Source organism: Falco rusticolus, chromosome 8, assembly GCF_015220075.1.
Source record: "Falco rusticolus isolate bFalRus1 chromosome 8, bFalRus1.pri, whole genome shotgun sequence".
In the NCBI taxonomy this organism is placed as follows: domain Eukaryota; kingdom Metazoa; phylum Chordata; class Aves; order Falconiformes; family Falconidae; genus Falco; species Falco rusticolus.
This window is the reverse complement of record NC_051194.1, coordinates 6,095,142-6,113,317: the sequence shown is the minus strand read 5'-3', so window position 1 is coordinate 6,113,317 and position 18,176 is coordinate 6,095,142. Positions and strand designations below refer to the sequence as shown.

At 43.4% G+C, this 18,176-nt stretch overlaps 1 protein-coding gene across 2 annotated transcripts in view; it reads left to right on the top strand.

Moving 5' to 3' along the window:
- The window catches only part of ADAMTS2 (ADAM metallopeptidase with thrombospondin type 1 motif 2), a 260,988-nt gene that overhangs the window by 69,789 nt on the left and 173,023 nt on the right, over window positions 1-18,176 (top strand). The window contains exons 1-2 of one of the 2 annotated variants that reach the window (XM_037397227.1): window positions 4,065-4,342; window positions 5,289-5,650. The exons of the other annotated variant lie outside the window; for it this stretch is intronic. Of the exons in view, the coding sequence (XP_037253124.1) occupies window positions 4,255-4,342; window positions 5,289-5,650 (450 nt within the window). The 5' untranslated portion in view covers window positions 4,065-4,254. Of the gene's footprint in view, window positions 1-4,064; window positions 4,343-5,288; window positions 5,651-18,176 lie in introns of those variants that run through there. 2 annotated transcript variants of the gene reach the window in all.

Genomic DNA, 18,176 nt, shown 5'->3' with positions numbered 1-18,176 from the left:
TCTCAGGATAAGCATGCAGAGAAGATGTCAATCAATATTCATACAATCAGTAGCTCCCCTGTTGTAGGGAGGATTTTGTTAGTTACCAATTAAAGATGTACATATTTTTTTGTAATAATACCATATTTCTTACTCCAGGAATCAAAGTGACTAGCCTGGGTATTACTGCTTTAATTTAGTTTCTTATAACTTTTTTTTTTCCCTGAGAATATTTCTTTTGTACTTTCTTAAAAAAGGAGTGGAACTTAAATTATTAAAAAGAGCTTGATGATTTGGTAATTTATTAATTGTTACATTGGTCTGTTTTTTCTGTGATGGATTGTTTCATTACTGTGCTCAGGTAAAGGGGGGAAAAGGCAGGACTGTTCCAGTTTTAGTTACTGCTCTTTAGCATATGCTGCCTCAAACTTAGCATTAAATACATGGTTTTTTTTATAGGTAGTATATAATATTGCCATGTAATGGCAAAAGGGTTCAGATAATATAGAGCCTGGAAATGTCAAGTGTAGAGGAAGTGAACTGCCATGCTCTTTTAATTTTTATTCTTTTTTATTAATTTTTTTAATGTTGCATATTCAGAAAGTAGGCATACCACTTCAGGGTGAAATCAAAGACAATGATCTGCATAAGAAACAATGCAGGCAACTTACAGTCCTTTTGCAGAAAGGTATTGTACTCCTCATAAGGAGGTCAGAAATGAGAACTCTCCTTTCTGGGGAACCTCTCATGTAAAACCTTTGGAACATGAGGGCTGTAAGCAGACTCTTACCTGTTCAGGTGATGGCATGCCCTTTGGAGAACGCACAGTTCTGCAGTCCAGCGTCTCCCCTCACAGCCCCACTAACATTGGGAAAAGACGGATTTTCCCTTGAAAACAGAGATCTTGGAAATCTCAGCTACAAGGTTGCTTGTTGCAATGTGCAGTTATACGTGTGTTGAATACTTCCATAGCAGCAGTTGGTGATTTAAGCTTAGGATCTTTTCATTTTACTAAGCAAAATTAAATGTTGAGAGAACATCTCCACAGGGAAGGTTTGACTGCAGTTTATACAGATGTACCCTAGCTAGAACAGGAATCGATAGCACAGACTTGGTGTGGACTAGAAGATCTGTAAATCCAGGTAAATACTCAGATAGTCTGTGCTGAACTCCATGTTGGTTCAGTTATAGTGCCGTTCATGCCTCAGCTAGCTTGTTTAAAATAACTTTGGATATTTCAGCATAAGTTGCTAGAACACCTTTCCTTCAGACTAGGTACTCATTCAGGACACATACCATCATTTTCTCCTTTCTGTATGCCTGTCTCCAGCAAAGGCAAGCATCTGTGTGATTGTAGTCATGTTTGGCAGCAGCATAGGCATACCCTCAGATCAAACTATCAGAGCACAGTTACAGTATCTAGTCCTTCTCCCTTCATTCCAGTAAAATAAACTTGATGTGACTTCATTCATACCAATTAATTTAGAGGTTTGTGGACTATGAGTAATGCAGCAGTACATACATTTAATGTTGAATTTTTCTAGTTAATTCTAAAAAAATTTGAAGCATCCTGCTGGAGACAGCCATGGCATGGCCCTACCTAGGCAGCGACCTTGACTGCCCATGTCAAGAATCCTGGGCAAATAGTTTAGGAAATGGGCAAGAACTAGTTCTGAGGAGGGTATTCCCCTGAATTTCTCTGCTGTAGTAGTGTTACAGTAGGGATGTAAGAACTTACAGTAGGGATGTAAGAACTTGTCTTCTTGAATTTTACTCATTCTGGGCTCTGTGGTGGTTGGCATGCCTTGGACCACCTCCTCAGGGTCAAACACAGATCCATTTTTCCTCTGGAAGGATAATGGGGTCATTGCTGCACATGTGGCACATCCTCAGTTGGTCTAAATTGGCATTGTGAATCCATTGCAGAAAATCTTGGCTCTGTTGAAGTCAATGGCAAAACCTCTCACTGACTTTAGTGGGGGATCAGGATTTATTCCAGTGAGTTCAGTGGAAACACCAACTGCAGATCTGGTTGTTTGACACTTGTTCTCAGTTTGGTTTTGTTTAAAATCTTAAAGAAGGTTGTAAAACAGCCCCACCAACCCCTGGAGCCCATGGAGCTTTTGGGTCTCGTCCCGCCCCCCCCCCCCCCCCTTCCCCTCGATAAGATAATAACATGCACATAGAACTTGGTTTCTGTATAGAAATAAACTACATGAAGGCAGTTACTGATTCTTTTTATTTGTATCATTACTGTGCAGTACAGCTGTTATCCATGTTAAAGCATATTTTCTAACCTCAATTTTTTTCAAGATAAAAATTCATCTTAATTAGTAGAACTATTGGCTGGGTTGTTTTGTGTTTCTACAATATACTGTCTCCTTATTTTTTTCTAGATGCATCATATACAAATAAGAACTTGGATTTCACATACAGGGCCAATCCTTCTCCCTTTCAAGTTTAGAAGCAGAAGTTATTTCAATTTGAGCAGGATGGGATGGATGGAACATAAAAAAGCCACATCATCAGCTTAAAATATAAGTCCAATAAAAATGAAGTTGGAACTTTACCAGCTATGTACTGAGGAAAGTATATGAGATTTTAAGTAAGAGAAGCTGTTCAATATGGACTCACAAACAAAACAAAACAAAATACAAGCCGACAGAAAAACAAACCAAAAGGAAGAACTGGGAGAAGCCCGGTGCAGCCAGAAATCCCAAGCAGAGGTAATTTGAAAAGATAAGTAAAGGGATGTTTGAATGTAATATAAAAAATTATCTACTCCACTATTCAGAATAATCTTTCCCTTTTAATCCTTAACCTAAAAAATGAGAAAACCAAACCAGAACAGCAAACCAAGCAAGCACAAAACCACATACTGCCATAATTAGGCTTGGGGTCTGTAAAAACTAGTCACTGGCATTGAGCAGTACTATCTAGCTGTTACTGTTCTATACCCTTCACTTGTGTTCGTAATATAGGGGAGGAAGGTAATAATTGGACCCTTAGTTGTAAAGGAGCAAGAAGAGTGAAGGATACCCAGGAAAATTCCTTGGCAAAGGACCAGCTTCCTGCAGGAAGCCATTGCATACAGATTTCCAGAGGGATATCCATGCAGATACAGTGCGAAGTGGCCTGTGGTAGTTGGGGCCATGGACTGGCGAGGACAGTGGGCGAACAAGAAGAGCTGTTAGGGTTCTGCAAGGTTAGAGTGGTGAAAACAGCAAATGATAATGTAACAGCTGAGTAAATATCTACATTATCTGAAAGGAATAAGTGGTATGGCATTTATCCTGGCCATATGGAAACAAATATAACTTGGTTTTTTCCATAAGGGCCACTCTTGATTATTTAATTATTTTAAAGGCTCTTTTTCTATATTGTATTTATAGTACTCCTGAATGCTTTCAGGGTCTGGCTCTCCATTTGCAGGATACTTAATATAAGGTTGCTTTGGAGCAAGTAATTTCAGTCTTATTAGCAAATAATCCAAATGATTTTTCCCTTGAAATGGCTGCTTGGAGTAATTTATTCGATCAGACGAAGATCTCTGATCGCGGCTTGTCTGCGTTGGTGGCACTTTTTCCATTTGGTCCTTGCTTTCAGCGGGAACCCAAGACTCCAGCAAAACTCACGCCGAGGTGCCGTAAGTTTGCCTGGTTTGGCCCTGGTCTCCCTGGACCACCAGTTCCCTGGGAATTCGCAGCCCGGAGCGGGGGCGGCGCAGCCCGCGGGCCCCAGCAGCGGGGCACTGGTCCCAGCGGCCGGCGCCGGGGTGCCGCTTCTCGCTGCAAACCGCGCCCGGCCAAGCCCGATCGCCGCTCCCGGGGCCCGGCCCGGGCAGCGCCGCCGGCAGCGGCAGGGTCCCGGCAGCGGCAGGGTCCCGGGGGCGGCGCGGCGCTCGGGGCTGCCCGGCGGGGCGGCAGGGCGGGCAGTCCCCGCTCCCCTCGGCCCGGCTGCGCCGTGTGGCAGCGCCTCTGTCAATCAGCCTGACTTCACTCCTGCACGCCCTGTGTTTCCAGTATTATACCCCCGCCGCCTCCTGGTGTCTCTGCTTCGCTGCGAGCCGGGAGCGCGGCCGCCACTGCCGCTGCGGCTGCGGCTGGGCGAATGCGCGGGCGGCGGGGCGTGGGGCAGCGCTGAGCGGCGCGGAGCGGCGCGGAGCGGCGCGGAGCGGAGCTGCCGCCTGGCCCGCCCCGGCTGCGGGAGGCGCGGCGCTCGGCCGGCTGCGGGCAGCCCGGGCGCCGGCCCCCGCGTCGGGCCGGGACCGCCGCGATGGACCCTCCGGCGGGCATCGCCTGCCTCCTGCTGTGCTGCGCGCTCGCCCTGCCCGCCGGCGCCCTGCGGCGCCCCGGGGACAGAGGTAGGTCTCTGCCGCGACGCCGCGGCCGCCCCGCCGCCTTTGGGCTGCTCGCCCTGCCCTGCCGCCGCCGGTGCCTCGCAGCCCGCCCGTCCGAAGTGGCGGCTCGTCGCCCCGCGGCTTTCCGCTCCCCTTGAACTTCTTCTGCGGCTACTTTTGTCGGGTTTCCAGTTGTTTCCTGCAAGCGGCAGGCGGGGACGGGGACGGGGAAAGGGACGCGGGAGCCCCGCCGGCGGTGACAGCGCTGCGCCGGTGCCCGCGGCCGCCCGCAGCCTGCCCCGCGGAGGGGGCGAGCCCCGGCGGGCGGGCGGGCAGGGCTCGGTGCCTGGAGTTCCCCGTGCGGGATGAAGCACATGGCAGGTCGTCTGCCTCCTCCTCCTCCTGCCCCGGCCATCGCCGCCGTCCGAAACTCCGGGGGCTCCCGCGGAGACCGCTGCCGATCGCTGCCCGTGCCCTCCCCGTCACCGGCCGGCTCATCCCCGCCGCACCGGGGGCAGTTTGAGGGATGTGCCGTTCTCTGGCAGGCTTGCAACCTGCATAGCGAGCCCCTGCCCCTGCCCCTCCGAGATCCCGGAGTGGGTCAGCTGGCCACCTGGGTAGCCCCAAAGTCCCCGAGGTGACCCGGCCACTGACCGGGTTGGGTGGGGGGTGCGGGGTCCCGGCTGGGTGAGTAAAGGGTGGTGGGACCCTGCGGTATGGGCAGGAGTGCGGGGTCCTTGTGGTGTGGGGAGGCTCCCGCTGCCGGCTGATGTTCTGGGGAGCAAAAGGCAAGTTTGAATGAACTCTGCACACTTAGTGCTGGTGAATGAAGTGCCTGTACAGAGTGCAGTGTCCATCCGCCTTATGTAAGTGTCTGCTGCGCTAATGAATAATGGAATAAAAATCCCGCGGCATCAGGATGTGTTTAAGTTCTAGTATCTCTTTCCTCTCTTGCTTTGTCCCTGTAAAGATCCAATTCTGAGGAATATAGAGGATTACAGCCTTGTCATCCCCACCAGCACCGATTCAGAGGGCAGGTTCCTATCCCACTTGGTGTCTGGACCACCAAAAGCACGCTTCAGGAGAGCTGCGGAGGACTTGCAACATGAAGCAGCAAATGAGCAAATATTTTACAATGTCACTGTTTTTGGAAGAGAGTTTCACTTCAGGTTGCGGCCAAACTCCAGGCTAGTGGCGCCTGGAGCAACAGTTGAATGGCAGGAGGACTCTGATGAGACTCACATTGAACCTCTCTATGGGAATTGCCTCTATGTTGGGGATATCACTGATTTGCCAAACGCTTCAGTCGCTATCAGCAATTGCGATGGACTGGTAAGTTACTTTTGTTATTTTATCAAAGATAATTACATTAATTTCCTACAGTCTTTAAATATAAAATGTGTGGACTGTCAGAAACTCACACCTCATATGGTAACTGTGAATGCAAATTAAGTAATGTTCCCTGGTGTGGGAATAGCTGCGCTGCACCAGGCACTTCTTTACAGACAGTGGCACTACAAGTTTGAGCACATGCTCTGTGGCAGCTACTCTGGAACAGAGCAGCTGAAGCCAGGATTTGTATTGGTTTGTGGTAAAGTTACTTGAGGTGTCTGACACTTTGAAACAGAAGATGAAGTGGCACATGCTCGGCATCCGCTTCCGCTTCTCACTTCCAGTCTGCAAAGGGAAATTTTACAAGAGTTAATCCCAAATAATGGGCTGGACTTCCCTGGAAGCAAATTTGGTAGGTAAAGCATGGTTTTTTGCCCTGGAAAATTTTTAATTTATTCAGTCTTTTCATGGATCTTTCATTCGGTGAGTTTCATTGCCTAATCCAGTGATTGATGGAAAGTCACAAAAGAGTTTGAGTTTTACGAGCAAAACAGCTCCCTGTGATACATTTTGTGAGACTGTGTGTTTTACAACTTGCTGCAGTTCTCTGTTCTGGAGTGCATGGTCAGCAGTCAAATTACAACTGTTTGTCCCTGACATCCTAAGCTGTCATACTGTCATTTGAACAGTAATTACTGCACGGCAATTTGTTTAGTGAGAAAAGGGCTATGTTTTTGATCATGAACAATTTATCCAGCCAGTATTTTCTTGCTCTACCCTTGAGAGTTCCTAATTTTGAGATTACTTAATTTTAATGCATTCTGTTCTCTGCATAAAAAGCCAGGATGAGTCAGTTGTATTTCTATTTATTTTATCATAGAAAGTTGTTAATTTGCTGTGCCAAGAAGATAACATGTATGGAGATAGTATGTCAGCTATCCGAGAATGGAATGAAATCAAATGCTTCTCCCTTTACTCTTTCCTGTGGTTTCTCCTAGCCATGTGCATTCCTGTTTTGAGAAGCAGGTTTTAATGTTGCAGTTGTTTGATGTGGACAGCTGGCACAGGGCAAGAGGCACACCAGGGCTCAGCAAGAAGAACAATTCAGAAAGCAGAGAATGAGCCTGCAAGCCTGCCTCTGGTAGGGAAGCAGAAGTTCTTTGCTCTCCCTGTACCTAGCACTGATCGTTTTTGACTTGCTCTGGGCATTGCAGAACTGGGTGGAGCCAGAGCCCTTCTTCCTTGTTGATCTCTGCTGAAAGGTGGAGGAAGATCCTGTTGACAGCTGCTGTTTGCCTTGTGCAACCTCATCAGCACAGGTGTGAACTGTAAGGGCAGTGGTGAAACTTACTCCTTCCTCCCCGTGTAAGCCGGAGTGTGGACTCCTTATATTTGGAGAAGAGAGTTATGACAAAATACAACAGGAGTTAAAGCCAAAGTATGGATAAGACTCAAAAGATCCAGCACCTCATGTTACATGTATAAATGACAAAGTGTTTATAAAGCTCTGCTCTTCTCACATTTTGTAACTTCTCAAATGCAAAGGAATGAAACCAGGCCTCAAATCAGTGGCACTCATAAATGGCTAGAGTCCAGAAAGCTACCAAAAGAATTTTAGTTTTCAACCTATATCTACAACCTGTGTGCCTGCTTCTTTCCAGCATTGTTGTTTTCATTAGGAGAAGCGGGAGAATTCGTTTAGTGTGGGAGCTGCCATGTTCTAATCTGGATGTCACACTGGTTCTCGAATGGCACTGCAACTTCTCTGGTTCTGCTAATACATTTGGAAATGTCTTACTGTTTCTTCCAGTGTGTATCTACATTGTAAGTGTTGCAGGGCAGAGGCATGTTTGGTTTTGCCTAGGTTACTGAAGCTGTTCTGCAGGAAGCATTATCTCAATAACTTTAAGCATCTGGCCATAATGATTTCCCTGAGATTGTGCAGTAAGTCTGTTGTGGAACAACAAATTGAACTTCAGTCCCTTGGGTACTATGTTCTGTCTCTGCCCATTCCCTCCATCTCAGCTTCTTTCTTTCTGGTGGGGGGAGAGTTTAAAAAAGGTATCAGTAGAATTACACGAACTCCAAGAAATTATACTAACGTTTTCCCAAAAGCCACCGGTCCATGGACAGCGATAATGAGCAGCTAACCCACTGAAGTTAATACTGCGCTTAACTGTCTCTTCATTTACCTTTTTATTTGTTGTGTTTGCAGGGAGTATTGAGGAGTCTCTGGAGCAATGTATTACTAACAAGACATTTTTAGAGACCACTGGGCTGTATGTTATTCTTGGGTTTATTGGTATTTCAGATGTGAATGAAGACATGGACAAAGTTATTCTCGACTCGTTTTCTATGTCCATCTTTTTCTTCACACCTAGTTTACTTCAGTGTGAAGTAAACTAATTTCTCAGAGGAGAAATTCCATAGTATCATGGATTTTCATTCAGTTGCCTAACAATACACACACCATGGCCGATGTTTCTAACATACCCCAAGTATTTCCACCTCCTTTTCTAGATGACTCTGGAGATAGTGATGGTGGAGCTCTCTGACAACTGAGTTGTCAACTGAAAAGTGTTAGAGTTGTTTGTTATAAATGTGCTTTGTTTAAATCCTAGTATTTTCTCAAAGTCCTTGTGTCTGAAGGTGGTTTGACATCTGTCTGTTCTTCTGATGGGCTTCCAGCTTTTGCATCCAGACATTAGGGCTGAAATAACATTTGAATTGAAGTTTCAAAGTTTGATCTTTACATTGCAAACTTTCGTTGACTGAATCTGGTTCAAGTCAGTGAATGCATCTGCCACCTTGCCAACTTCTGATGTTATTTCCTCTGAACATCCCCTTTGGTTTGCACTTTACTGCCAACTGTGTCTTATTTTCTAATTATTGTCTGAGAAGGGTCTGTCTGGTGGTGTTGGTATTGCCAAAATGAGAAGTTGTTGGAAGGAATTTACATGAAAATAGTAGCTCTGCAAACAGATTTTTGAACTGTACTATAAATGATGAAGTTTTTTAATCTGCAATAATTCTAAAAAATCAAAAGGTACAATGAATGCATATACAGAATTATCTCCTGCCCTGACTGAGGAGATACACAGTTAGTTTGGGTACTCTCAGCTTTCTGTAATGGAAGTCAGTAACAAAATTAGTTGTGTTGACCTAAAAATCAGATCAGAGACAAATGAAGAGAAGTTCTGAAGTATGTAGTCTAGGTGTCTTTTCAGGGCTGAAGCGGGTCTTTACAAATCATTGGAAAGTTAAAGCTAACCAGAAGCTTTTTTAATGGCTGTCTGAATTATTGATGTGATTTTTACCATATTAAACCAAAAAGTTTTGTGAAACCTTTCCAACTTAAGAACACCCCGGGCAACTTGGTACCATCTTGGCATGGTAGCATTCAGACTAATTTTCCACTGGGTGGGAAGAACCAACATGGTCAGCTGTCTGTGGCCTGCAGACTGTTGGGGAAGATACTGCGCTTTGAGTATGTTCTTGGTCCTTGGCCACATCCTTACTAGTGGATGCAGCTGGAGGATGAGGGAGCTGGTTGTCCTCTCCAAAGATTAGTTGTGAAGGAGAATGGAGACTGTAAAAATGCCATAAACCAATAAAGAGTTAGGATTATGGTAGTTCTTCCAGATTATTGCCTGAATTATGGGAACTTGCTTTCTTCACCCCAGCAGATGAACCTGATATGCATCTGAATTTCCTATTTTGTTAAATACTTTTGCAGTTCTTGAGGCAGATGTGCCAAAAATGTCTTCTTCAGGTTGACAGGATGGCAGTAGTTGGTTGTGGGACTTCAGAGACATAAATTCTCTCCCAGTCTCCTCATAACATTCATAGTCTGTGGGCTAGAATGTGTGCTTAAACAGAAGCAGATACAGGAGAAACACAATATCAGCACCACATCTGGTATGGGTAATGAGCACATGATTAAATTAGGCTGCAGTGCAGAGTCAAACTTACTGACAGGATCCTAAAAGACTGAGGATCACAGCTTCATGTCTAATAATCAGTGTGATCTAGCACCCACTGAAGCAGAGGAACATCAGTTTCAGTAACACAACATGATGTCTTAGCTCTGCTTCATTAGTATAATCCTCTTCCTTTTTAAAAAGTTAAAATATCATCTGTCCAAAAATTTCACTATCTTATCATTAAAATAGAAAGTTGTTAGAAGTAGACATATAGAAAGGAAGCTATTCAGGACATCAATGGTTGTGTGTTTTCTTACGGAACTGTAAGCATTACATGTCTTGGGGTACCAAGCCATAGTCACCTTGCAAGTATAACGGACATAAGCGTTTCGTCGTATGTGATGAAATAGGCAGGGTTTGCTGTACAACATTTCAGCCTTTACTGTTTGCTGTAATAAGTCTTGCAGACTGAGAGAAGCCTGGTGGCTGGCTGCTTGCCCAGTTGCTATTTCTTCTAGAAATGCTTAAGACGCCAGCAGTGCTTTTTAGACTCATGCCCAATACTAATAGTAACTGTAGTACGGGGTTGACCTGGGTGGGTTTGTGGTGATCCGTTCACTTTACTGGCCAGTCATGAATCTTCAGGAATTAACCAGTGCTTTGGCTGCTGTCAGTGTAAGTGCATGTCTGTCAGTTGTCCCAGGACTTTGTTATGTATTATTTGTACTATTAGTATTTTCTTTACTATTTCAAAATCAGATAATGGAATATTTTTATTTTTTGCAGTCTTTATTTCACAAGGGCGTATTCATATGATATAATTTGTAAATTGTAAATGTAGGAGCTCAGGTTCCAGATTCGGTCAATGGCGTTTCCCAAGAGTAATTCCAACTATCCGTGTGAAATGCCCACATTTCACCTTCCAGGGGGAATACTCCCCCCGTCCCTCCTGCCACGTTCTCTGCATTCCTGAAGACATTTAAACACCTTGTGAAATCTATCCTTGTTTAGTATAATTCAGCTTCACTTTGAGCATGAGCTTGAGCTTTTTGAAGTAAGTGAGTTTTAGGGTTATATTCTTAAATACCTCCCTGACAGAGGTGCTTTCTTGGAATTGGCCACAGAGCTGAAGCTGAATCTAACTCACCTTAGGTGGATCATGTAATATACCTGGATAAGAGGATGAAGGATCTGCTCACAACGAATACACCAGAAGACAAACATGCTTATATAACTGTGTTATTTTTCGTTTTAGACATCCATCTCCTGCTTTCATATGGATTTACAATTTAGTTTTGTTTCTTTTTTATCTGGTTTTTGGATTACACTAGTTTGTGATGTAGCAAAAAAGCAGAACTCAAGGTAGCACAATATTGCCTTCAAAGTCTGGTTCAGGTTGACTGCCTGACAGTTAAAACAGATGCCTGCTACAAATTATTCCAGTAATTCTTTTTTCTATGCTAAGTTCTTAGCATTTACATTATGATCAGGTTGCATCCATTTTTAGTGGATTAAAATTTGGCATATATAATCTCTTCAATTTGGGAGTATTTTCTCTTTAAATTAAACCAAAATCAAACCAAAGTTGCCATCTGTTTTTTTGTGTAATGGCAAAACCCACTGTGGGCTTTTTGCTTTTTGGACAAGTAGAACTATAACACAGAGTTAGAAGAAATGCAAATAATCCCTGTAACACAGTATAGAACAAAATTTAAAAGCCATTCTCTTTAAGAAAACAGCAGCCCCTTCCTCTGCAGATGGTTGGAGTGGGATCTCCATTAACCCACACGGTCTTTTGAATTTAGCTGGGGTTTCTGTATGCTTAAACCAAGCATGTATGTACTTTTTAGCACAGTCAAAATCTGACTGGACATCCACATCCACACACATGATATAAAAGACCTGCGTGACAGAAAGCAGTGGAGCTATTTTGATGCCTAACATCCAAGCATATCCATATATTTTCACAGGACAGAGACTTTGCTTCATAACCCATTCTCTGTGTTTCTGCTGTTCATGTCCCTGGCCAACATCAGCCACTAGTTGGACAGCCCCTTCTGCTGTGTAAATTGCAGAGACTTTTCCTTTTAAAAGTTACAGTCTGAAACACAGAGACTGTAAACACTATGATTCAGCCTGTAAGTGGAGTAAATTATCCTCATTTTGCTGTCCTTAAAAGAGACTCCGTCTTCAGTAAGTGCTGTTTTTTTCTTTGTATCTTCTGTGCATGGATCATCTCACCTACATTTTATCTGAGAGCAGAGTAAGTCGTTTTCTACATCATACAGGTGGACACCATCTGGACAGAATATCCTCAGGCAATCAAAACTGGTATCTTTGTGGTATGTTGTAGGCCTTTGGATAAAAGATAGGTATTTCCTTATGTCCTATTTGACCTTGTGTTTCATTGTCCTCATTGTGGTAGTATCTCAGCTGTACTATTCTCTTTGACCACACAAGAACTAATTTTCCAACCAGAATATTAAACCATGTGCGTCCAAGAAAATGTGCTTAATGGCTTCTTCTACTTTCCATCTTGAAAGATCCAAAAATAGTAACTAATTTTGATAGGATCGTAATTACTTTCTGGGGTAAGCAGAACATCTATTTTGAGAAGTCTGCCCCCCTTCAGCTTTCAAAGGTGTGTCCCTCGAATAATGCTATTAGCTTACTTAGCTACCAGCTCACTGCTTCCTCATGGTGCAGCAAGGTGTTCCAATATTCTCTGAGAATTTAGCAGTGCAGACTCCTGCAAATGGCAAGACATTCCCACATTTTGAGCTAATTACATGTTTACCTTTTGCTGCAGAAGGTTGGAAAATATTTTTTTTTGATCAACCAGAATTCCAGCTGTTGCATGGAGCAGGACCTTTTTTCCACAGACCACACTAGTATTTTATTTGACCTACTTGTGAGTACTTTTTATTAATGGTGACTGTTGCTTTGTAAGCAGGTCATGCCATTACTTAATTGCACACTAGGACGTTTCTCATATTGGCTCTGATTAAAACAGAGAATCAGGGAGCAGGTCTTCAGCATCTTGTGGGGGGTTGCACAACCTTGCATTTGCTTCCTGTGAATGGCTCTGATATGCACACCCTCTTTTTCAGATCACTTTCTCCCTTTATTGCTTTCCTTCTTCCAAAGTTTCAGTAAGTTCTTGAACGCATCACATCTGGTTTCTTTAGCCCCTTTATCTGTGTGTGTTTAAGATTCATCTTTGTTTGCAGAGTCTTGACACAGCGGGTTCCCAGTTTTAATAGTCTGCAAAATGAAAGGCCCACATTTCACATGCTATTTTCAGCACCGTTCTATTAAACTGTAACATTGAAAAGAAGAGTGTCCTCTTCAAGTGCTGAAGAGCACGTTGCTTCCTCATATCTCTCTGCTATAGATCTTCTGAGTTATTCCCAGGTCTTAAAATGTCTGGTACTTTCCTCAGATCTGGAGTTCCTGGAGTCCTAAGTGTGAACCTCAGCATCAATTTTTTTATTTTTTTCTTCTAAGTAACCATTTTCTCTTTAAAGTAAGTGTTTTTAAGTAAGAGTTTCCCTCAAGGAAAAGACAGAGATGCAAGCTGTGGTTTTTGAAGTCTCAAAAATCAGCAGGCCAGTGAAAATCATCCCAAGTATGTTGTTTTGAAGGTGTTGTTTTACAGAACAGATGAGTTTTGTCTTAACACCTCATTGCTGCTGAGAGAGGGGTAAGCCTGTTCCCTGGGCTGCTCCCTGTCCGGTGCTCCCATTCCGCCCCTGCTCTGGCACCCTGCTTGTGTCACTCCACCATACATTAGTTAACCCAGTGAGTGGGTCAGTGGCCAATCCAGTGAACTGCTGCGTGCCAGTTTAGGTGCTTGAACTGGTTCTCTGCGGGGTGGGATGGACGTTTTTATAGGCAAAGAAATGAAAGTGGGAACACCCTCAGTTGTGCTTGAGGAGAAAAGTGAGATTCCTCCTTTGGTAACAGATTTGTGAGCTGTATTGTAAAACCAGACCCTTATTCTCATGATTTTGAAATAGGTCTGTTTAAGGGAGCTTTACTTGTGCCTTTGAGTGTCAGAAATTGGAACTCAAGCTTTGGACAAACTTACTATACTGTTCTGTGGGTGATGGCTTTCCACTTTGTAGCTCCGCTTGATTTATTTATTTATTTATTTATTAACTTTGCAAGAAAATTACACCTCCTTTGGAAGGCAGTGTTATGGGATCAGAGAAAGGAGTGAAGTTTGCTGCTGGGGAGAGAGGAGTCATTTTGATGGTGGAAGGGAGGGTGGGAGAAGCAGGGGGAGGGAAACCCAAGTTGCTGAATGGTAAAAGTGAAGCAAGAAGTGGAGATCTCTTCTGTCTTCTGTGTACTTCTAAGAGAGTTTGTCCACTGGCATGTGTTACATGTGGCATGGGCTGCCTGCCCCTAAAGTGGAGAACATTCAGTTGCTGAACATGGTAACTTCAGTATCATTTTAGCCTCTCTGATGCCACAAAGAAAACCTGCCCTGACCACTAATTTAATACTTGCCTTTCCTCCCCCCGCCCCTTCATGTCCCTTGTAGGACTGCATCTACTGATTGGTTTGTTTTCCGAAACTTTTCCTTGCTAAAATTGAAGTCCCATTTGTACAACTTGCTGTTACTCTTTGGTCTTGGTATCCTAAGTGTGTTACAGTTTATCAGCGTTCCCTTCAGGTTTATATTCTTTCTTACTCCCTTTGTATTGGTTTATGTCAAATTTAATATTTTGCCTCTTTATTGCTGCACCTGTGAACTTTATCTTCAAAATAAATAAATATAATTGATTCTTCACTTGTGCAGTGCTCCATGGAAAATTCAGAGGTTGAAATTGCCCAGGGTCTGTGGTACTTTCTGACTCTTACACCTGCAAAATACAATATTATCACTTTTCTTTTGATATGGTAAGCTATAAATAAAGCTACATTGCTTCCTTCCTACAGTCATTCCCTTTAACTTTTCCTTTAGTTGCCACCTCTGTGTTTGAATTTCATTATATGGTCAGATTACTTTTTCCCAGCATTTAACCTCTAGCCCTGTGGACCTCAGGGGACAGATTACAATCTATTTTCCACTGAAATTAAGCATGAAATCTACTAGTCCTGTAATGAGAAAGTCGGTGAACATCATTGATATCTTTGTGGATAAGAAGAGCTCCTTCTGCCTAGATAAAGCTAATTTAATGCATTTAAGTTATTTCTTTTCAGTAGGTGTACATATATAGGTAGCTGCTGTTATTGCTCTTTAATGAAGGTGAACTATTTCTACAAGATTTTTGAAGCAAGAAAACTAGGAGGAAATACCTGGCATATGGTCAACAGTTAAACTGGTCTTTAAAAGACATAAAAGCAAAATACCTTTTTGAGGTTTTAGGACAGCACAGTGCCACATCTCGCTGTAGACCCTGAGTCTCTAAGCTCTGTGTGGCTAACTAGCAGGCTGGCCAGCAGCTCTTCCTGACCTCTGTTCTTTTACCCGATCACTTACAGTACTTAAAAGAAGCAGTCCATGAAATGGTGGGAGAGATTGAATTTTGTATCCAAACACAGCATGTTTCTGCAGGAGCCCTGAGCATAAATCTCGGCCTGCTGTTGTGCCTGCTTCCCAGTGTTGCTCGGTAGTCCCTCTATTATGCCTTCATTCTCCCTCTGTGCCCTGTGGGCTGCTGGGCTGCAGCAGCAGCTTCCAGCACCTCCAGTAGGAGCTCTGGGCATGTATCAGCCCCCTTGGGCAGAGCCATCCAAAGGCACCTTCACACTGCAGGCTCAGGACAGGGACTGCAGATTCACTGCTGCTCTTGCACAATTTGGCCTGTAGGAGGGATTTCTTTTTGAAGTTGTGCTTGTGAACATGTGGTTTTTGGCATGATGTAGTGAATATCGTAGAGCGTAGGATGGAGAAAATCAAAATACTATGGCAAGTCCAACAGGAAAGAAAAGGCTTATTAGAAGTATTTCAAAAGCTAAACTAATACAAATACAGTAAAACGATAGAATTTAGAAGGGAAGAGGGGAAAGCACAGATTTTACCTCAAAGACTTGACAATTTTGCTGGTATTTCCCGCCATAGGCAGAAGACAGCTAACATTCAATACGTGTCCTAAGCAGATGTGTCTTGTATGTTCTGATGTGGTCAAGTGTGTGTCTCCCAAGCCTGATACAAAGGCCAGTGTCCATGGCCATCACGTCAGTTGAAAGGCAGACCCGTTTACAGGACAGAACCTGTAGTTTGGAAGTCAATAAATAGCCTGCAGAAAATGCAGAGATTAACTAAGGATAGGTGGCAGTACAGGCTGTGGTTACTGTTTTAATAGTGGTTTCATTTGTTTTAAATCATGACTTTTGAGTAGATCATGTTCATCCAACATGCATGCAGAAGAATATACTTCTTGATTCTTCAGGGTGTTAACATTGCTAGGCTTTTTTCTTTCCCCAAGCAGAGGAGCTGTGGAAGGAATGTGAGAGATGTTGTTTGGAAAGCATTCTGCAGACCGGAATGTATTTAAAAACAGTCTTTGAGAAATAAATCACTACCTGATGATGAAGACAGCTGAGCTGTGCCAAGAGTCTTTCACGTGCCAACACTCTCACGTGACAGGAGTTATATTGGAAGCTGGCAGGCTTTGAAGCTTGAAAGGCTGAAAATGTCTAAAAATTTTCATATACTTAAACAAAGTAAGTAATAGCTAGATAAAAATATGGCTTTGAAACTTTTCAAAACACCTCTTTGTAGAACAGTGTGAACCTACCTAAGGTCACAGTCTTTTACCTTTTGGGAACAAACCCCTCCTCCCAGAAGCACAGATTTTACACCACCTCAGTTCAGTACCAATAAGGAGCTTAGGGATGAAGAAGTCTTAGGGATGAATTTGGATTGATTTGAGATTTATAATAAAGCTTGAAACCAGAGTTTTCTAATAGTTTTAGGTTTCATTGTGAAAATGCAGATCCGCCATTCATCAGAAAACCAAAATATTTAATCCCCAAATAAATGCTAGAGGTGTCTGTCAATATTACATTTGTTTGCAAAGGTACAGCACATCAAGGCTGACATAAGCAGTCAGTGTAAAAGTGGATGATTTACCACTCTAAAAGAGGAATGTGAAGCTCAGTCTGGGTAAGTAATAGTCAAGCAAAGAAAGACAAGACCATTTACAAGATGTTTTGAATTCATTGAAACTCCTCAGTAGAAAGGGGTAATTTAGCATGAAAATAAAGTTGTTAGTTTGCTCCAGTCTAATTAAGGCCAACAATAATCTTATGAATCTTATAAAATAGAATAAAAATGCGGAATCTATGAAGATACAGCATATCTTGCATTTATCTAAACAGAGAATCATACAAAACCCAGATCTATGTCAATTTTTGTGTCATAGTCCAGCATCATTTTGCATAAAGGCCTGGGAGGTCCCATGGCAAGTAGTTGACCTTTGGGTTTAGTCCAAAGCTGTTGAAGTGAGTGTGTTTAGTTTCACTGGCTTCATTTGGCTTTGTATGGGCAGGTTGATTAGCAAAGAATTTGGGACAAAAAGCAGGCCACGGAGTATTCCACATCATAACCTTGTCTTTCACCTTGTTTTCTGTCCCCTGGTGCGGTGGTGGTGAGGGAGGTGAGTACGAGAGACTCAAGTGCAGCTGTTCTTTCCCATTGCTGTTTATATCCCGTATGCTGGATGGAACAGGACAGAACTGTGTGCTTCTAAAACTGAAATAGCTCTGCTAAACCTTCTTCCCCTTCTGTCTCACACCACATCCCCACCACAGAAGAGGTGATGCATTAAGCAAGGGGGAGGGATCAGGAGAAACCCTTCTCTTGTCCATGCCAGGAGGATGAGGCAATTCCAGCTGCCTTGAATTTGCAGGCTCATTCTGACAGCTCTTCTGTCTCCTTCTTATGAAGATGGGGCCAGAAAGGAGAAAAATTTTTCTGCTTCCTGAGACTGCCCCGCTTCACTGCTGTGCTGCTGGAGGTGTGCTGATGGGAAGAGCTTTCTCTGACTATCTAAGGTATTAGATCTGACCTCGATAAAACTAGCATCACTTGCAAAAAAACCCCCAAAATGCCAAATACAATCCCCCCAACAAAAAACCCAAATCATGAGAGAGAGCAACACGAGAAAAACTAATTGCACATCTGGTCAACAGACTTTCGTGATAACGCAGCAACAGCTAATTGAAACTCCTGGATTGTAAATATGTTTTCAGCCAAACTGGAGTTTACTTTCCTGATGCAATCTCCTTTCAACTCCCCAATGCCTTCTAAGATACTAGTGGTCAGGATTCCAACAATCTGTCACTAGATGGGAAAATTAGAAGTTGGGTCTATTCAATTATAATGAGCCAAACCTCTGCTAACCTGCATCATCGTGTCCCCACGGATTTCTGGGAGCTCTGTCACTTTGCATTAGCGGAGGACCTGGCCTTATGTAATTAGAATGCTTTCACACTTCTGGTGACATGCCCTCCTCTGACAGTCTGGATTACAGGCTACCATGGTTTGCAGAGATACACTCGTTCTTGGGATGCAGCAGGACACACAAAATCTGTGAATGTGTAGATGCTATTAACATGAGATTTTGTTAAGTAATGTATTCAGAATT